This window comes from Lacerta agilis, chromosome 7 (genome assembly GCF_009819535.1).
Source record: "Lacerta agilis isolate rLacAgi1 chromosome 7, rLacAgi1.pri, whole genome shotgun sequence".
NCBI classification, from domain to species: domain Eukaryota; kingdom Metazoa; phylum Chordata; class Lepidosauria; order Squamata; family Lacertidae; genus Lacerta; species Lacerta agilis.
Genome location: NC_046318.1, coordinates 82,418,301 through 82,440,173, shown reverse-complemented (window position 1 = coordinate 82,440,173; position 21,873 = coordinate 82,418,301). Strand labels below are relative to the sequence as shown.

Genomic DNA, 21,873 nt, shown 5'->3' with positions numbered 1-21,873 from the left:
TGGGGAGGCTGCTCTGGTTTGGTTGGAAAATGCAGGCTAATAGTTTTTGAATCGGTGAAAAACGTGACTGTTCACTTTCAGTCTGAAGGGCTGCAGCGCTCATGCAGGCTGGCAACCACTTCTACAAGAACCGAGCCTCTTTGTAACTGGAGGAAAATGGCACGACTGGGTTCAGGTCAAGGAGAAAACTGGATGATGTGCAGGAGGGGAAGGAAACCAGGCCTTATACCCTGAAGGTAACCTAGATGGCCTTTGCCAGCAGTCAACTTGAAAAGGCTGTGTCTAGAGCTTTGCCTTTCGAACTTCTCTTGGAAACGGGGCACCATCTGCTATGCAAAACACAATTGGGGGGGGATGGGAGGAAGGGAGGGAGAGGGAAGAAAGGTCAACTACTCCTCCTCCAGGCAGGAAGCTGAGAGACGGCTCCGTTGCCACCATGGGTCCCTGCCATCTTTCATTCTCATGATTGTTTCTGTTTATAAATATTAGATGCTGCCACGCAAAGGAGAGAAAGCGCTTAGGGTTGGGTGTGGGGAGGGGGGGAGTGGTTGAGCTGGAAGAGGAAGTCAGGATTAAGATGGAAAGAGAAAGCTCACCCAGGGCCAGGGACCTCTCCCAACCTTATCACACTAGGAATGCAAAATCCGGTTGGTCACTTTTGGCGCTTGCCACGGGCCTCACTGCAAAGTGTCGTGGCCAACGTGTCAGTTCTGCGAACCTTTATTCTTTCTGACAATGGTGATGGCCTGGACAAGACACTTGACCATCATGGGACTCGGCCTGCTTTTGAACTCTCTGGGCAACATGGTCACCCACAGCAGCAAAGTTGGGTTCCGATGCCGACGACACATTTTTTAAAATAATCCGGCTCTTGTCCTGTCACACTCAAGCAGAAAGTTCTGTAAATAGATCTAAACTTCATTTAGAAAAACTAATGAAACAAAAATAAGTAAGCCACCCGCTGTCACATGCAATGGTTTCCTTGACTTTTTTTTTCATAAAAAAGAAATATTTTAATTCTACGGTAGGGGTGGGTGAATAAATAAGTTTCAATTTTTTCTCAGTTTCTCATTTTTCCAATCTTGGAGTCCAGTTCCCCATATTTCTATATCGTTGCAAGTTTCTCGTAATGCACACATCTTTGCAAAGCAATTTCCCCTAATATAATATATATATTTGCATGTTATTCTCACAAGTATACTCGTTTTTATGCACACTCTACCATTTCTGTACACATTACACATTACCCACTGCTTGCAGAACCATGTTGCAAAAACTTGGATGCCCATGCAGTGGCGGAGGAAGCCTCATCGCCGCCCGGGGCAGCGGAGCGGAGGCGCCCCCTGGGGGAATTTCCGGGCATGCGTAGTGCATCCGGGACAGCGCTGCTGCTCCCGCGGCGAGCTGGCGAGTGAACGGTGGCTTATGGGGCTGCCCCAGCCATCCGTAAAGAAGCACGGATAGGGTGCTGGGCAGCAGGGGAGTGGCGGAAGGGGCCGAGGAGTATCAGCCCCCTCCCCTGTAACCCAGGGCGCCCCGCCCCCTACACCCCTCCCTTGCTACACCACTGTGCCCATGTTTTGTTTGGCATACTCCTTTGGAAAGTGTGGATTACTTTTTAAACACAAACTGAATCAGACCCTTAATCCAGGAGGCTCATGCAGACTCCTGAAGCAGCCCGAATTATTTCAGTGATGTCTGTGGAGCGTTTTGCTTAACATTTAACCCAGGCCCAGAGCTCTCCTTGATCTCCAGGGTAGGAGGTGCCAACCTGCTCTCTTTTCCATTGTGAAGTCAGGTGAGGACTACTGTTTTTCAGCAGTGCTTGGTGAACCTCTGTGCCCCCTTTCCATTAGCATTTACTTATCAGTCCAAAAACTCAGGCAATTAACGAGATCTATAAGCAAAACAAACAAATGGAATGCGGCAGCATCTCAGCTCACAACGAGGGCCAGGTCCCGAGGAAACCACATCTGCACCCAGTCCACATTAATGCACGTTCTTCTGGAGATACAATTCTGTTTTCTGGTTAGGAGACATGTGGAGGTCTTGACCTACGCTTGCTAAAAGAAAGGTCACCACATGCATTTCCATATCAAAGCAAAGCAGAGCCTCAACTCTGGCAGAAAGATCATCTGTTCAGAATAATTCATTGAGGAGGAGGAGGAGGAGGATGGGAATTCCAGCCGCTAAAGAGGGAGAGCTCCTTATCCTTAGCAGGGCAGATCTTCCTCTCTGACCATTGTTGGTGCAAACTGGTTCATTTCTTGAATTCTTACCCCACCCTTCCTCCCTAAAAGAGCCCAGGACCGCAAACAAATTGTTGACAACAGCGTCAAGAGACGGGCTTGTTTTTTTCACTGATCTGGGCTGCCGTTTCATTTTCCCCGGACTGCCCGAACATGTCCTTGTGGGGATAAAATAAAATATGGTAGCTCTCTCGCTGGCTAGGTGCAAGCAGCCTGGGGAAATCACCGTGCACCTCAAGAAGTTTACCAAAGTCCACCCCTTTTGGTAAACTTTTGTAATATGGTTCCCTGTTCAAGGTCAAAATTTGGTGCCCCCAAATGGATCTTCTCAATTAAGGTTCTTCTGAATTTTAGATGCTCTTGGCTTAGCTCCCTGTGGGGGGAAACTGCCCAAGCTGCCCTAAATCCGGTGCTGGGTGGAGCATGAGACACTGCAAAAATATTAATAGAATGGCAGAGTTAGAAGGGACCCCAGGGGTCATCTAGTCCAGCCCCTTGCCATGCAGGACTAGTATTCCTCTTTTTGCTGGAATGGGGAGGTTTTTTTTTCAGCTAGAAGGCCACATCTGCTTCTTGGAAACCCCCTGGGGATTACATGGCAGTGATGGGAAGGACCAGAAGCAGAAAGTGGGCAAAGCCTTATTTATGGGATAAGGCTATATCACAGGTAAGTGGCTAAGGGATTTATATACTAAGGTATAAGTAAAGGACCCCTGGATAGTTAAGTCCAGTCAAAGGCGACTATGGGGTTGCGGCGCTCATCTCGCTTTCAGGCCAAGGGAGCAGGCGTTTGTCCACAATCAGATTTCCAGGTCATGTGGACAGCAGGAATAAACCACTTCTGGCACAACAGAACACCGTGACGGAAACCAGAGTGCACGGAAATGCCATTTACCTTCCCGCCGCAGCGGTACCTATATATCTACTTGCACTGGTATGCTTTCAAATTGCCAGGTTAGCAGGCGCTGGGACAGAGCAACGGGAGCTCACTCCATTGCGGGGATTCGAACCGCCGACCTTCTGATCAGCAAGCCCAAGAGGCTCAGTGCTTTAGATACCTATATACTAATAGGAGCACCTTGAGCCTGGCCTGGCAGCAAATCGGCAACCAGTGCTGATCTCTGAGGCACAGGTGTGTTATATGCTGACAATCTCCCCACACTAAGAGCCAGTGTGGTGTAGAGGTTAAGAGTGGAAGACTCGTAATCTGGTGAACCGGGTTCAATTCCCTGCTCCTCCACATGCAGCTGCTGGGTGACCTTGGGCTAGTCACACTTCTCTGAAGTCTCTCAGCCCCACTCACCCCACAGAGTGTTTGTTGTGGGGGAGGAAGGGAAAGGAGAATGTGAGCCGCTTAGAGACTCCTTCGGGTAGTGATAAAGTGGGATATCAAATCCAAAGTCTTCTTCCTCTGCCAACAACCGTACTGCCGCATTCTGCACCAACTGCAGGCTCCAGATCAGGAGCAAGGGAAGCTCCACAAGGAGCACACTGCAGTAATCCAGTCGCAGAGTAACCAGCGCACGAACTGCCGTGCCCCCATTCCATCCATCTCGCAAATGTTGACTGAGGAAGCACATTAGCTCTTTCACTTCCCAGCTTCCCCCCCCCCCCGCGCACTTCCAAGAGCAAACACAAAATGTGCGGAGCCTCTGGCAAGTCCCTTTTATTGTCTAACACAGAGTTCATGCAATAAAGTCCGTTAATTAAAACATGAATATTTAAAATGGCTTTCAAGAGTGGCAGTCTTATCTCACCAGAGGGGGGGGGGAGTGAGGTTGGGTGTTAAAAAGGAGGCGAGGGAGAGGGAAATCAGACTACAATATGCTGGGGAGGGGGCAAGCAGCAGGCTACTTCATTTTTTTGCAAAAAGATCATTCAATTATTTAATTGTGGAAAGAGTGTGGATTTTATTCTCTCCCCCCCCACTTTTTTCCAAATGGCACTAGATGTTCCTTTTGGGGGAGGGAGAGAGGGAAGGGCAGAGGAGGAGGCGAGGGAGATATAGCAGGGAGGGGAGCATGTGGAATTTTAATTAAAATATTCTTTATGGTGGCAGGGTTATCATATTCAACAGAGTGGCACTTTCAAAGCTGCATTTGGGTCTACAGGACTGGTGTGCTCAGATAGCAGAGTCGGCATGGATTACGGGCAGAGGCAACCACCTCTTCTTCCACATCGCTCAAGAAAGCATGCGCAGAGTTGTCACTTTCGCCTCACAACAACCCTGGGAGGTAGGCTGAGCTGAGGGGAAAGCAGCTTGCCCACATGAGCTGCGTAGGCGAGGAGGAATCTAAGCAAATCACCCTCTCCGATTAGACGCTAGACCTGTTAGTGAGGGTGCGTGGAGAAATTTGATTCAGTTCACATGCAAAGGGGAACCTAGCTTATTTGCAATTATTTGCGCAATGTGCAAATAGATGCACAACCACTTTTTCACTTCCCAGAATTTTGCAACGCCTACACACCCAATCAAGAAATGAATACAGAAAATTCACATGCTAGGATAAAGCATGCACAAAATGCATGGAGATGATGGGAGTTGTAGTTAGAATCTAACAGAGGATTCTGTTGCTGAACTAGTCGGACAAGCTCCTTTGTAAGATAAGACCACTTCCGCGCATGCGCAGGAGGTGGCATTGCGGGCATTCACGACCCGATCACATGCACAGGGGCTGAGAGCTCAGCCCCTGTGTGATTGGAAGGATTCCCACCACATCGCCTGAAGGCCGACCAACTTTGTTGGACTGGTCATGTTGTGTGGATGCCTGGTTATCATCTTCCAAAGCAACTACTCTATTCCCAAACTAAAGACTGTCTCAAGGCAAATCTTTAAAAATGTAGTATAAACACCAACAATTGGCAAACACTGGCCTGTGAGCGATCCAATTGGAGAACAGCCTTTACCAAAGGTGTCATGGGCTTTGAAGACACTCGAACGCTGGATGCAAGGGAGAAACGGGCTAGGAGGAAGGCACGCTTGGCAAATCCACACCATGATCAGCTCTGGCGTGAAAACCAATGTCCCCACTGTGGAAGGACGTATGGATCCAGAATTGGCCTCCACAGTCACTTACGGACTCACGGTTAAAACCGTGTTTATGGAAGACAATCTTACTCGGCAAGAAGAAGAAGAAGAAGAAGAAGAAGAGGAGTTTGGATTTGATATCCCTCTTTATCACTACCCGAAGGAGTCTCAAAAGTGGCTCACAATCTCCTTTCCCTTCCTCCCCCACAGCAAACACTCTGTGAGGTGAGTGGGGCTGATAGACTTCAGAGAAGTGTGACTAGCCCAAGGTCACCCAGCAGCTGCATGTGGAGGAGCGGAGACGCAAACCCGGTTCACCAGATTAAGAGTCTACAGCTCTTAATCACTACACCACACTGGCTCTCAGTGGTCGCCAAAGAAGAATGGCACAAGCCCCACACCTTGTGCTCAGGTTGTATATATGTGTAAATAAAACCGACATATTCTAAAGACACCACAGTCTCCGCTGACCCTCATTCCAAGAAAACCCAAACCTTTTTGATATTTTTTCTATTGTTCACGGCTGCTTCTGTTACGTTGATAGTTGCATGATTGCTTTATGTGTTAGAAGCCACCTTGAGCATGGTTTGAACTGTGAAAAGGTGTAATACAAATACAATAACTGATTGAATCCTCAGTAAGCCCCTGCAACCCCCCGAAATCTCTCACTGCACAGAGATTGGGGTGGTGTATAACAATACGTTTGCATGTATTAGTTGGTTTGTGTGATATCTGAGGAAGGACCATACAGCTCAGTGGTAAAGTATTTACCTTGCCTGAAGAAAGTTCCAAGTTCAGTCCCTGGGAGCATCTCCAGGCAGGACTGGGCATGATCCTGACTAATAACATCTCTATGCACAAAGATGGTGATCACCAACACTGGAAGAACAGGTTTTAAAATTAACAGACTTAGCTAAGATGGCGAAATTGACATGATTAATGAGAGAAATGTCATTGCTAACATTTGTTAAAGATTGGAAACCTCTCATAGACTTTTTACATGAAAAAGAAAGAAAGAAATGATAATATTTGGACTTGAGGATTGAAGATAATGTTTGTTTACAGGTGAAACTCGAAAAATTAGAATATCATGGAAAGGTTCATTTCTTTCAGTAATTCAACTTAAAAGGTGAAACTAATATATGAGATAGACTCATGACATGCAAAGCGAGATACATCAAGCCTTTATTTGTTATAATTGTGATGGTTATGGCGTACAGCTGATGAGAACCCCAAATTCACAATCTCAACTTTGGGGTTTTCATCAGCTGTACACCATAATCATCACAATTATAACAAATAAATACTTGACATATCTCGCTTTGCATGTCATGAGTCTATCTCATATATTAAACTCCAGTAGCTAATGAAAACAATTGCTTACATAAATGGACTTTTCCACGATATTCTAATTTTTCGAGTTTCACCTGTATAGAAAGTGGCTTCGTTCAGTGTCATATTGGAGTGGATAAAATGAATATTGATTATATATAATGGACAAATGAAGAATCGGAAGTAATTTAATTTCTGAATTTTATTTTTCTCTCTTTCTCTTTTAACTCCCTTTCTATTCTTTGTTTCTTTTACTTTTTCTACTCTTTTCTCCCCCCCCCCTTTCCCCTTCATATTTTATTGTATTTAGATCAAAATTTTAGTTCAGGTAAAAAAAGGGAAAATATATTTATTTTTGTATTTTTCTCTATAAACCCTTATAAAACTTATTAAAAAGAAAATAGAAAAAACTATAGAGAGTCACTTACAGTCAGTGTAAACAATAATGGGCTAGAATGGGCTACATAGTTAGATTCAGCTTATTTTAGTGTTCTATGATCCTGTATTGAATGCAGGTATAACTATTGGCCATTGTTGACTGCGGTGGACCCTCTAGTTACGTAACGCTCTGGATACGTAACTTTCGGGTTACAAACGCAGCAAACCCGGAAGTGTATACTTCCAGGTTTCGCCACATGCACATGCGGAGAAACGCTCTGCGCACTTTGCACATGCGCAGAAGCGCTCAATCTCGCTACGCCTGTGTGCAGAAGTGGCGCCTCTGCCTACGGACTTTTCGGGTTGCGGACGGTCCCCCGGGACGAACTTAATTTGTATCCAGAGGGTCCACTTACGGTATTATAATTGTTTTATGAGGCAGCTGTTTTAAAGTTGCATATTCAGTCATTTTTATATATTAAAAACCGAGATGGTTTTTTGCAAGCCCTGGGTCTAGCGTGGCGGGGTTCTCCACCAGTTTGGAATTTCTGAGTTATCATTAGAAATAACCAGACTTTTAAGGGTCTGGTGACTTCCGTTTCAGTGTATCTGAAGAAGTGTGCATGCACACGAAAGCTCATACCAAGAACAAACTTAGTTGGTCTCTAAGGTGCTACTGGAAAAAATTTTTTTATTTTATTTTATTAGAAATAACTGTGCTTGTAAAGCAGAAGGAGAAATAACAAATGCAAGGTACATTTATCAGCACAACCTTATCACACATTTATAAAGCAATTCCTGTAATAAGCCTCTAGCCCAGGTGAGTGGGCATGCAATGGAAGGCTAGGATTTGCAGCGACAAAAGGAGGGATCTCTGATTTGATATCAGGAAGTGAGATAGGAAGCACAGCTTTGCTTTGTAAATTTGCCCAGGTCAGAGACCTGGCACTCAGCGCTGGTTTAGACACCAGTCACCCTGTCTGCTTCTAGCTTGTAAACACTCAAAGCCCTGCGGATTATTTTGATGACAGCAAACTGGTGGCTCCCGAGGAAGAAAGATCGGAGTTCTGTGGATGCTATTCTATCCGAGCATTTATGGGAACGCCTGTCACTTGGAGCTGCCCAAGCACAAGAGCTCAAAGTGAGGATCTGCAGGACTGATCCTGGCTAGAGGGTAGAGGAGGCCAGCCTGGAAGCCACAAGGAAGTGGATGATTTCTAGCGGGGTCATCGGCCACAGAGCAAAACTGAGTTCCGAACTTGTTATGTACTGAGTTGAATAGGATTCAAAATGCACCAGTCTGATTGGTCCTAGAACAATAGGATTGAGATTGCAGCAGTCTGATTGGTCCTAGAATAATAGGATTGAGATTGCAGCAGTCTGATTGGTCCGCAGGAGCCACCCAATCCAGCTCCATGTGGAAGTGAATCCGCATTCCGATTGGCATACAGGAGTATCCCGGAATTAGCCAATCACGTGGGGCCCATTGTGTAAATAGTGTATATAAAGCAAACGTTTTGGGGGAACTACATTCCTCACTACTATGAGCTGAATAAAGAGCATGAAAGTCACACTGGACTCTGAGTATCTTTCAGAACTGAAGGAAGCAAACTCATTCACAGCACTCTTGTTGCTTCGAGAATATTCACGCTAGTCCTGCATTGCAGGGGGTTAGGTTTGATGAACCTTTGGTTCCTTCCAACCCTACAATTCTATGATTCTATCATTTTAAAAATAATAATTATTATTTGGCTTTTCAAATTAAAATTTTACAATCACAAACAACATACAACATAGACCATAAAAACAAGATTCCACAGAATCTCCTAGACTCCTGTGCAGCCTCTGACAGAATCCACTGATAGTCTAATCCACTATAAAGAGCTAGGGTTAGTTCTGACCACTTTGGTCTGCGGAACTGACACTGTTACAGGTCCCACAAAATACCCGTTCTGCATTTGTAAGAACTCAATCTTTCAGCGTGGCGGCAATGGAACTTTGGGACTCCCTGCTTATTGATATCAGGCAGGTGCCTCCAGTGTGCTCTTTTTGGCAACTGCTAAAAAAAAACTGAGAAGAGAAGACTCCCTAGAAAAGACCCTGATGTTGGGAAAGATGGAGGGCACAAGGAGAAAGGGATGACAGAGGATGAGATGGTTGGACAGTGTTCTCGAAGCTACTAACATGAGTTTGACCAAACTGCGGGAGGCAGTGAAGGATAGGCGTGCCTGGCGTGCTCTGGTCCATGGGGTCACGAAGAGTCGGACACGACTGAACGACTGAACAACAACAACAACAACAAAAAACATTTTTGTTCAGATGAGCCTACCCAGAGGTTCAGAAAGTTTGTGGCAAGTTTTAATCTGTTTGTAGTGTCTTCCTAACTTAACTTTTTGTTATTAATTCTTCTTATTGGTAATTTTACTGCCCCCCCTTTTTGTAGACCACCTTGAGGTTTTCTTTTACAATCAAGCAGTGTATACGTTTTACGAAATAAATCAGTAGTTTCCCATCAATTTTTGTTCACTTAGCCATTCCTTCTCTCCCTCTAGCTCTATTCTCCTCGATCATACCTTCTTTTTTAAGTGGGGGCGGGGAGGAGAATTGCCCACTCCCATCTTTCTGATGATGATACATTGGTAAGTTCCCAAGCACACCAGCTGAGCCAGATCAGTTGTTGTTGTTGTTGTTGTTGTTGTTGTTGTTAATTTATTTGTACCCCCGCCCATCTGGCTGGGTTTCCCCAGTCACTCTGGGCGGCTTCAAACAAAGATTAAAAATACATTAAAATGTCACACATTTAAAACTTCCCTAAACAAGGCTGCCTTCAGATGTCTTCTAAAAGTCAGTTGTTTATTTCCTTGACATCTGATGGGAGGGCGTTCCACAAGGCGGGCGCCCTGCCTGGTTCCCTGTAACCTTGCTTCTCGCAGGGAGGGAACCACCAGAAGGCCCTCGGCGCTGGATCTCAGTGTCCGGGCTGAACGATGGGGGTGGAGACGCTCCTTCAGGTATACAGGCTCGAGGCACTGGAGGGCGTTCCACAGGGCGGGCGTCACCACCGAGAAGGCCCTCTGCCTGGTTCCCTGTAGCTTTGCTTCTCGCAGTGAGGGAACCTTGGAGCTGGACCTCAGTGTCCGGGCTGGATGATGGGGGTGGAGACGCTCCTTCAGGTATACTGGGCCGAGGTCGTTTAGGGCTTTAAAGGTCAACACCAACACTTTGAATTGTGCTCGGAAACGTACTGCTTGTTTTAGATCGGGTTGCTAACTCGGTAGCCATGCATACCTCCAAGTCAGTAAGCATTCATTTAGCTGGATGGGTCACGTGGGGGCCACAATGACTATCTTGCTTAATGAAGTGTGCTACCATGCAGAATTGCTATGGCATGATTTTGAATTCTGAGCAAAACACAGAGGCCCGGTAACGTATATGTAATTGTGGCATGCAGTGTTTACAGCACGCCCCATCCCATTAGGGCTGCATTAGGAAGCCATTAAGACTTAGAACGCTGATGAGCAGGATATGTAAATAGGTCGGGCCTGTGTCCTGCACATAAAAACTAAAAATAAGATGTGTGGGCAGGCACAGAGGAGGGGAGGGGAGTCCCTTTTGGGTTAATAAATGAGAGCACTGTGGGGCTCAATACGGCATCACATGGGTCAATGGAAACACCACAGTCCACCTGGATCGATTTCCCCCATGGAGAGCTGTGGAAGAGCATTTTAAGGAGAAGCTACCCAGTTTGCGCTTTTCGAGCCAATACGCAACCCAAAACAAAACTGTCCTTTGAAAGCCACACTTCATCAGATTTCGTAATTCAGCTCTTTCAGGAAGTAACATGCTCAAAAATGTCTATATTAGGGGAAAGCTGCGCATGAAAATAATGTACATTAGTGAAAATGACGTGCAGAAATGCATCAAAATAGGGGAAATGCAAAATATACATGTATATATGTGAATATTGGGGAAAGAGCATATGCAAATGTGTGTGTTAGGAGAAATTCACACTAAGATGAATCTTCAGAAGGGCTTTTTTGAGAACATGGAAACTGATGTGGAGATGCGGGGAACTGAACTTAAAAGTGGAACAAATTAGAAACAGAGGAACTGAAAGATTTATCCATCCTGCGGTCTGAGCTGTACCACTTCATAGAGCATGTGGGGTCTCACCTGATGAAATGTTCCATTGTGGAAAACCATTTCTACATTCAGGAGATGAAAGATCAAAGTGTTGGCTAGGCTTGGGCATGTATCCCTGCCATCTTGCATAGATGAGTATTCAGCCATGCTGAACACCCCCACCCCCACCTGAAGCCTAAAGTGGCACATTCCAGACACTCTTGCAGCACCTCATCTAGGCCCATGCATTCACTGGGGGAAATAACAACAGCAGCAAAAGGCATTATATATGGCTAAATTGCTTGGCAAAAAAATGTGTCTATCAATCAAAACCGTGTACACAAATTCCAAGTCCTGAAGGCCAGGTTGAGACATCTTGAGGGTCGCATGTGTCCTGCAAGCCTGTAGGTCTCCACCCTTTTCATCGGTAAAAGATCTGGAGATTAGCTCCTTTAAAATAATGGAAGTGGAAAATTCAGGACAGGGGCCTCAGAAGATTATTTTGGGGAGGGTGGGTGATGTCTCCCATCTACAGTCCCTCCCCTGTCCCCATGGCCTCGGTCCTGTATACCTGAAGGAGCGTCTCCACCCCCATCATTCAGCCCGGACACTGAGGTCCAGCGCCGAGGGCCTTCTGGCGGTTCCCTCATTGCGAGAGGTGAGGTTACAGGGAACCAGACAGAGGGCCTTTTTGGTAGTGGCACCCACCCTGTGGAACACCCTTCCATCAGATGTCAAGGAAATAAGCAAGTATCCTATTTTTAAGAGACATCTGAAGGCAGCCCTGTTTAGGGACGTTTTTTAATATTTAATGCTGTATTGTTTTAACATTTGTTTGGGAGCCGCCCAGAGTGGCTGGGGAAGCTCAGCCAGATGGGTGGGGTACAAATAAATTATTATTATTATTATTATTATTATTATTATTATTATTATTATTACTCCCAGCTATGCTAGCATTAAACCACCGCTCTAAAGACTGTGCACTGATTTCTCTCCACTCTCATTTCCACCCCGGTATTCTGCTGCAAAAGCACATTGCAGGAATTGTCTCCATTGCCCGAGTCTGAGAGGGTGTTAAATAACACTGAACTTGGAAAGAATGACACCAAACTGAGCAGTTAAGCTGTTTGCTGCGGCGCTGCTCATTAAATTACACATAAAAGTCCCCTCATAGCAATAATGGAAGTAGTTGCCTGTAAAACTCTCTAGCGAAACTGGGTGTAAATTCCACCTCTCGTCTCCGTGGAGCACCAATGGGACAGTCGGCAGGTAACTGCTGATATTTCTGCATTGTTATCATGTTCATAAGCTATTGAGCAGGGAACAGAAGCATGGCCTTTCGTTTTCTTCCTGCCTGCCTCCTCCTTTCTATCTTACAAAAAGGAAACATGTTGTACAGTATTAAAATGCTGCTGGAAAGGCAGCTCAGATTGGAAAAGCTTCTGCCTTCTCTCACCGTGAGGTGGTGCCCACATTATCATAATGCAATTATTTACTATGTATGCTCATTGTAGACCTGGCATAAAGAACCTGTGGCCCTCTCAGGGCTGGCCACATTTGTCATTTTCAGTTTCAGCTGCTCATTTCCCCAATCTGAGCTTTAGTTCCCCACATTTCCACATCAGTTTCTGAGGGTTTTCCTTTTTTAACATATGCATGAAAATTCGTCAGATTTTTACTGCAAATTTCTCCCAATATACATATTTCATAGAATCATAGAGTTGGAAGAGACCACAAGGGCCCTCCAGTCCAACCCCCTGCCAAGCAGGAAACACCATCAAAGCATTCCTGACAGATGGCTGTCAAGCCTCCGCTTAAAGACCTCCAAAGAAGGAGACTCCACCACACTCCTTGGCAGCAAATTCCACTGTCCAACAGCTCTTACTGTCAGGAAGTTCTTCCTAATGTTTAAGTGGAATCTTCTTTCTTGTAGTTTGAATCCATTGCCCCGTGTCCGCTTCTCTGGAGCAGCAGAAAATAATATTTCTCCCTCCTTTGACATCCTTTGATATATTTGAACATGGCTATCATAGCCCCCCTAACCTTCTCTTCTCCAGGCTAAACATACCCAGCTCCCTAAGCTGTTCCTCCTAAGGCATCGTTTCCAGGCCTTTGACCATTTTGGTTGCCCTCTTCTGGACACGTTCCAGCTTGTCAGTATCCTTCTTTAAGTGTGGTGCCCGGAACTGGACACAGTATTCCAGGTGAGGTCTGACCAGAGCGGAATACAGTGGTACTATTACTTCCCTTGATCTAGATGCTATACTCCTATTTGTATGCAATTCTCCTTAATATGCACATTTTTGCGAAGCAAGTCTCCCTAATAGGGCTTATTTTGTATGCTACATTCACTGTTTTCATGTATGGGTGTGTATGCATACATCACCCCAGCCTATGTAGTTATGTCCACATTACGTGGCCAGAGAATTCACTGCAAAAATTCAGAGAGGTGCAAATTTTGAAGGTGTGTGCTTCACTCCGTGTGCCATTTCAGAAAGTGCAAATCAGTTTGGTTCACCTTTCAATGTGGACTGAATTGAAATCTTGTCTCTTGGAGAAGGGGATGGGTGAGGAGAATTAGTGGAGGTGGGCTGCTTGAGGTGGGCTGTGCCCCAATTAGGTTCTCCACTCAACAAGTTAAGCAGCCCAAAACATGGGAATGTAAGAGGTTGACTTATGCAAAGTCGGGTCATTAGCCCATCTAGTTGAGTGTTGTCTACACTGATTGAAAGTGGCTCTTCCTTCTCTTCAAACAGGGTTCTTCCCCAACCCTACCTGGAAATGGTGGGGACTGAGCCCAGGAGCTTCAGCTTGCAATACATGTTCTCAACCACTGATATAATAATAATAATAATAATAATAATAATAATAATAATAATAATAATAATAATAATAATAATAATATTTATACCCCGCCCAGCCACTCTGGGTGGCTCCCAACAGAACATTAAAAACACGATAAAAGATCAAACATTAAAAACTTCTCTAAACAGGGCTGCTTTCAGATGTCTTCTAAAAGTCAGATAGTTGTTTATTTCCTTGATATCTGATGGGAGGGTGTTCCACAGGGATTGTGCCACTACTGAGAAAGCCCTCTGCCTAGTTTCCTGAGAGCCAGTTTGGTGTAGTGGTTAAGAGCGGCAGACTCGTAATCTGGGGAACCGGGTTCGTGTCTGCACTCCTCCACATGCAGCTGCTGGGTGACCTTGGGCTAGTCACACTTCTTTGAAGTCTCTCAGCCCCACTCACCTCACAGAGTGTTTGTTGTGGGGGAGGAAGGGAAAGGAGAATGTTAGCCGCTTTGAGACTCCTTCGGGTAGTGAAAAGCGGGATATCAAATCCAAACTCTTCTTCTTCTTCTTCTTCCTGTAACCTCACTTTTCGCAGGGAGGGAACCACCAGATGACCCTCGGCACTGGACCTCCGTGTCCGGGCTGAATGATGGGGTGGAGATGCTCTTTCAGGTATACTGGGCTGAGGCCATTTAGAGCTTTAAAGGTTAGCACCAACACTTTGAATTGTGCTCAGAAATGTACTAGGAGCCAATGTAGGTCTTTCAGGACCAGTGTTATATGGTCTCGGCGGCCACTCCCAGTCACCAGTCTAGCTGCCGCATTCTGGATTGATTGTAGTTTCTGTGTCACCTTCAAAGGTAGCCCCACATAGAATGCATTGCAGTAGCCCAAGCAGGAGATAACCAGAGTATGCACCACTCTGGTAAGACAGTCCACAGGCAAATAGGGTCTCAGCCTGCATACCAGATCTAGCTGGTAGACAACTGCCCTGGACACAGAATTAACCTGTGCCTCCATGGACAGCTGTGAGTCCAGCATGACTCCCAGGCTGCGCACCTGTTCTTTTAGGGGCACAGTTACCCCATTCAGGACCACACCTTTAGGGGCACAGTTACCCCATTCAGGACCACACCTGCCCACCTCCTGTCCCCGAAGAAGAGTACTTCTGTCTTGTGAGGATTCAACCTCAATCTGTTAGCCGCCATCCATCCTCCAACCGCCTCCAGACACTCACAATTCCCGTCATCCCTCACCACTGATCCTGTTAGCTAGGGATGGTGGGAGTTGTAGACCCAAAACATCTGGAAGGCCATGTTTGCCTCTGCCTGTGCTAGAGACTGAAACTGGGGCAGGAAGCAGAAGAAGGAGACAGGGACAGGAACAGAGATAGGGAACAGGAAGCAGAAGTCCATCTCGCTCAGGATTATCCACAATGCAGCTCTCCTAGGTTTCTTCTCTAACCCTGGTGGTGCCAGGGTATGAATCTAGGACTTTCTGCGGGCACAGATGAGCACAGACACCCCGATCGTGTGCTCTGGTTGTAAAAGGAGCTTGAAGGTGCCTGATAAGGTTTCAGAATGTCGAGGAAGAGCTAGCTAGGGAATAGGGGATTTATCTTTCCCTCCCGATACTGGAAGGTTCACACCAACCCCATGCAAAATATATGAGATCAGCTCTGGCATCTGGCAGGGTAGAGTCCCCTGGCTTCTGAGCCTTCTGCTGCATCTGCACTGCGATCGGATAATGGCTTGTTTTACTGGCACTCTGCGGAGAGCCCGGCCGCCCCGCTCCCGACACACCATCTGCTTTCAGATCCAGAGACGGGAGCCAAGGAAGGGAGAGAGGAAGGGGGCACATGGAAAAGAAAGCGCGGCCTTCCCATTCTCCATATTCCTTAATACAGATCCTTCTATATCCAGAGCTGCTTAGTTCGACATTCTTTCTTGGCTTGATCTGTTTTAGCGGTTCCCAAACTTTTTGGTCCACCCCCACTTTGGTCCCGTAAACTCGTCCCCAGTGCTCCCTGCCCTATGCGCTTAAAAGCGTTCTTCAGAACCGCAGCCTGCACAACCAACTAAGTATGATAACAACACAGTAAAATTCGAAAGAGCAACAATTAATTGCACATATATTCAAAACCCAGTTTTTTAGTTGGATTTATTCAACAAAATTGATGGAATTGATCCAATATTGCCAGCTTTCAAAGTCTGATAGTCACCTCCGGATGCCCCCTGCCTCTTAGCACCCCACTGCGTAATTCCAATGAATTATATATATATATATATATATATATATATATATATATATATATATATATATATATATATATATATATATATATATTGTGGATCCTTTGCCTTACGATGCACTCACAAAAACACTTTCTGCTTTAATCTGTTTTAGCATTGTAACTTTTGTATGTTTTAAAGTAGGGCTGTGATTCGCCCCCCACCCCCATCCCATCGATTTTACTGTCTCCTAAAAGTCTGGGAGATGACTCTGGGGTTGTGGCACTCATCACACTTTACTGGTCGAGGGAGCCGGCGTACAGCTTCCTGGTCGTGTGGCCAGCATGACAAAGCCGCTTCTGGCGAACCAGAGCAGCGCACGGAAATGCCTTTTACCTTCCTGCCAGAATGCTATCTATTTATCTACTTGCACTTTGACGTGCTTTTGAACTGCTAGGTGGGACCGAGCAAAGGGAGCTCACCCTGTTGCGGGGATTTGAACCGCCGACCTTCTGATCAGCAAGCCCTAGGCTCAGTGGTTTAGACCACAGCACCATCGGGGCCTTTACTGTTCTACCTCTATGTAAAATGCTTGGAGGTTTTCAACGATCAAGATGTGTATAAATTTTACAAAACAAATATAAGAGATAAACAAGGAGAGCCACCAACTGCAGAAAAGAATTACCCTGGTGCATATTTCCAAAATGTATGTGTAATACCTTTCAATACGAGTTCCTGGAAACCTTCCTCTTGTGCTTGGGTTTCCCGCAGGCGTTTAGGTAGCCACCGAGAAGTGGATTATGAACTAGATGAGCCATTGGCCTGATCCAGGAGATTCAGAAGGAGACACATAACAAACAGCGGTGCAGGCTGGTCCATAGCAGAAAGGGGGACACCACCCGCCAACCTCAGTCTGTCCACAGCCAGCCTCCACCAGTCTGTCTTCCTACTTACAAAAACCAGTCCAGGGGGTGGCACTGTCAATCAGCTGCCCCCTCCTTAGTCTCAGGGCTCATCCATACTTCGCTCTTGCACAGCATTTTCTAAGTCTGGGTTTCCCAAACTTGCGTCTCCAGCTGTTTTTGGACTACAACTCCCATCATCCCTAGCTAGCAGGACCAGTGGTCAGGGATGATGGGAACTGTAGTCCCAAAGCAGCTGGAGACCCAAGTTTGGGAAATACTGCTTTAAAGTGCTGTTTCTGAGCCCTTTTCTTTTTTTTTGCCCCAGTGCTCCCCCCTGCGAAAACTCACTCTTTAATGCGGAATTGGAACAAACAGCAATCTGAGTTTTCTGCAGATCGCTGTTTTCTCCGATTTAGTGGTAAAGATGAGGTTTTTGTGGGGAAAGTGCCCACGGGAAAGGAAAAGGAAATGTCCCAGATACAGTGGACCTGTGCTTGGAAATGTGCCACAAAAGGAGGTCTGGATGAGCCTGGATGAGCTCTTTGTGTTGCACTTGTAGAAATCAGCAGGGAGGAGGGGTGGAGGTGAAGCTAGACTTTCCGGGTCCCCCCGTCATTGATCTCCACCAATTTTTGGCCTCCCTGCCTTCTGCCCTACCAGTCCCAATGAGCATCAGCCCCCGTACTGCAATACAGTTTTCCTGCATGGCTGCTAGTGGTACTTAAGAGAATTTTGTCTGCCATTTGCTCTGGCTGCACCTCTCATTGACTCTGGCGCCACCTAGTGATGGGCTCCCTGCCCTCCGCCCTATCAGCCCCAGCCATTACTAAATTAAAGCTGCTGTTTTCAGACAACAGATTTAATTGTTTTTTTAAGTCCTTAGGGCCCACCCAAAAGATAACGGGGAGGGCTGGGGACATGTTGGGGCAACCGAGGAGGAGGAAACTGCCTTATGCGCAGGCAACGCAATTTCAGCTCCTCTTCCTGCTTCCAGCAGCTAAAACTGACATCCCATCAACTTGCTATTTCTGTGTTAATAGCATGCTGCTGTGATGTCACCGCAAAAATCCAAAAAGCCTTTTAAAGCATCTCAACAGATAATGGCCGGCCAAGCAGCTCTCCAGGCTACTGTTTATCTCTCGTATAAGCTGCATGTACAGCCAAAAGTCAACATCCCTGCTAACTGAGAGAGGCACACCAGGCCCCACCATCTCTCGGAGCCAGCAGCAGCCTCCCTAAAGGGCCTTCTCATCCATTCAAACAAACACCACCTGCTGCTTTTGTGTACTGCAGGCACAAAAACATTTACCCCCAAAGCTGGCATCAAGTCCTGCTTTGAGCTTTGGAAGAGACCTGCGCCAGCACAGAGGCAGTCAGAACATCCTGTTAGAGAGATGCTACCGTGGAGGAGCAGCAGCTAAAGTGAGATTAGGATGCTCAGGAAAAGACTTTGCATGGGGGGGGGAGAGAGAGAGAGAGAGAGGGAGAGAGAGAGAATTGTAGGGTTCCGTGTTGGAAGGAGATTCAGTCCAAAAAGGAGGATAATGCATAAAGTTTGGCTTTTGTTTCATTTTTGTTGGGGTTTTTTTTTTAATTTGTGTAGGGTTTTTTGTTGATGATGGGAGATGTATCTGGGAAGAGAGGAGCTGACAAGAGCAGAACAGGGTTAGGGCTAGGGCTAGGGCTGGGGTTGGGGTTGGGGTTGGGGTTGGGGTTGGGGCTGGGGCTGGGGCTGGGGCTAGGGCTAGGGCTAGGGCTAGGGCTAGGGCTAGGGCTAGGGCTAGGGCTAGGGCTAGGGCTGGGGCTGGGGCTGGGGTTGCTGTTGGGGTTGGGGTTGGGGTTGGGGTTGGGGCTAGGGCTAGGGCTAGGGCTAGGGCTAGGGCTAGGGCTAGGGCTGGGGTTGGGGTTGCTGTTGGGGTTGGGGTTGGGGCTGGGGCTGGGGCTGGGGATGGGGCTGGGGCTGGGGCTGGGGCTGGGGCTGGGGCTGGGGCTGGGGCTGGGGTTGGGGTTGGGGTTGGGGTTGGGGTTGGGGTTGGGGTTGGGGTTGGGGCTGGGGCTGGGGCTAGGGCAGTGGTTAAGGGCAGGAGGAGGTACAGTGGGGGAGGTGGGGCAGGCCGGATAAGGGGCACACAACACAGGCCACATGCCAATTGCTCCTCCAACCTGGGGAATTTCAGTTTTCCTGTCAGCCACTCCTCAGGTTTGCAGCTGCTGTTGCTGAATGCCAGGTTGGCTCTGAGTAAGACCTCTCTCATCCATGATCCAGTTATGGATGAGGAGGCTGATCTGGTCTATATCAGTCATACCAGGGTGTGTGAGCAGGGCAGAGTTGGTCTCACCCAGCTGTGCCCGCCTGGGTACTCGGTGCAGCATCAGAGTAGACTCGAGGGTCGGGGAGGGGAAGTTGCAGTGGTCTATAGAAATTCTCTTTCTCTCTCCCCAAGCTCCCTGTCCTGTCTGGGACAGATCTAGAGTGTGTGTTCCTGGCACTGGGCATTTTGAGACACATTAGGGGTTTGGCTAGCCTTACTGCCCAGCAGTCTCCCTACCTGAACTGCCTGAGCTGGTCTCAGAAGCGGTGCTGAGGACTCCCAGATTGCTGGTTTTGAGGGACATCAACATCCATACCCAGGTGACTGGCTCTGTGTTGGCTAAAGAGTCCATGGTTGGCCTTGATGATCATGGGCAGGGGTCAGCAAACTTTTTCAGCAGGGAGCTGGTCCACTGTCCCTCAGACCATGTGGTGGGCCGGACTATCTATCTATCTATCTATCTATCTATCTATCTATCTATCTATCTATCTATCGGGGGTGAACGAATTCCTATGCCCCACAAATAACCCAGAGATGCATTTTAAATAAAAGCACTACTCATAAAATTCTACTCATGTAAAAACACCAGGCAGGCCCCACAAATAACCCAGAGATGTATTTTATATAAAAGGACACATTCTACTCATGTAAAAAACACGCTGATTTCTGTAGGAGCTAAGATGGCTGTCACCAACCAAGTGCCTTCCAGATGTTTTAGACTTCAGCTTCCATCAACCCCAGCCAGCATGTCTGGAGGGCACATCTGGAGGACTGAGTTAGCAAAAGCTGAACCAATGGTTGTTCTTAGTAGTAGTATTTATTAATTAATTGAATTTGTTTCTTGCTTTTTCATGCCCAGGCAACTCAAAGCGACTTACGAAAACAAGCAAAAGCCGTGCATACATACATTAAACCCAATAAATAAATAAAAATGGTTTAAGGCATCCCTCCCACTCTAAAACGCCGCAGATAGTTAAAGGCTGAAGGCCTGGTTAATGAGGAATGCTTTTGCTTGGCAACTAAAGATATATAATAAGATTGCCAGGGAAGCCTCCCTGGGGAGAACATTCCACAGATGGAGAGCACCCACGAAAAGGCATGCTGCTAACTTCCTTAACACCCCTTACTACAACCCCCAAAGACAGACAGCAAAATCACTTTCAAACTGGAAACCAGTTTTTGATGTCCTCAACAACGGCAGGCCAAGATCACTTTAAATCAAAGCAAATTGAAACTGTGGTATTGACGGTGCCAATCAATGAATGGGTGGGTGGAGGGGGGAAATGTTCCCCTGTACCCGAGCCATAAGTTCTGATCAATTTCTGCACCGCCGAGCATCAGGACGACATCACTTACCCAAGAAATCCAGCCCACTGCTGTCCTTTGGGCTGCTCACACAGTTCTCCAAGTAAATCCCATCTTTGAAACAATCGTCCCTCTTTTTGGTGAAGCCCAGGATATCGCTGGGCTGGTCTAGCACCTCTCCGCTGGAGCAAGCGCAGGGGGTCTGCATTATGCCACAGGGGTGGGAGCTGCTGCTGGTGGTCAAGCAAGTATCCAACCATTTGCACAGCATCTGGCAGGCAGCCTTGCTGGGGCTTCTGTTCCCGACCACCAGGTATTCCACCGAGAAATCCCTTTCCTGGACCTTGGCCGGCTTCCACCGGACGTGCCCGCTTTCTAACGCGGACGCGATCTGCTTCATCTGGAGGAACTGCTTGCTGGACTGGAGGAAGGCGTAGCGGGTGGAGCTGTCGCAGAGGTTCAGCACATCGTCAAAGCTCTCCATGCCCAAGTACGTCCGCGTGGACTCCAAGAAGGAGTCGAACTGGTAGGTCCGTATCTGCTGGTGGTCGCATCCACCTGTGGGTTTCAAGACCTTCATGTACAAGGTGTACCTCCTGGGGTCGGGGTTCTGGATAATCCAAGAGCAACGGGAAGAGTTCAATGGGAAGACGGCAAACGAGGAGAAATAGCCAAAGAACTTGCCCTGGACCAGAGTGGTGCACGGAGACTGCCCGAGATCGAGCGCCACTACGGTCCACACAAAGAAAAGTGGCAATAACAAAAGCAGGTTCAAGGTATATCCAGTGCTCCTCCTCATCCTAGGTCCCTCGTCCTTTGGAACTCAAAGCAATGGCCAGGCAGAGGGCAGATCTTGGACATAACAGGAGGAAATGAGAGAGTTCTCGCCCCGGGCTCTACATGAGATCAATCCAGCTGTCCCATGTTTAGATTCGGGCTCCTCCTTGTGGCCGAGGCAAGCAACACCTGAGGAAGAGAAGGAGAGAGAAACACACTCTGTTAATTCCAGGATGCAACGCTGTGAAACGCAGCGATGTCCAGGCTTTCCTTGAGAGAGGATCTAGCAGGGCACCGATGTCTCCACAAGGCCATCTGGAGGCTCTGTCTGGCAGATCGAGGATGCATCTGCTAGTGGCAGGCACTCCCCCTCCCAAATCCACAAGACGCGCATGACACAAGCAACTGTCTTCATTTTGGGATTTTGTTTTTTTTTTTGCTG

General features: G+C 47.2%; 1 protein-coding gene across 1 annotated transcript in view; it reads right to left on the bottom strand.

The window, feature by feature from the left end:
• The window catches only part of ADGRB1 (adhesion G protein-coupled receptor B1), a 272,638-nt gene extending 250,997 nt beyond the window's left edge, over positions 1-21,641 (bottom strand). The window contains exon 1 of the mRNA XM_033155932.1: positions 20,706-21,641. Within this exon, the coding sequence (XP_033011823.1) occupies positions 20,706-21,453 (748 nt within the window). The 5' untranslated portion in view covers positions 21,454-21,641. The remainder of the gene's footprint in view (positions 1-20,705) is intronic.
• Positions 21,642-21,873: the final 232 nt, after the last annotated feature.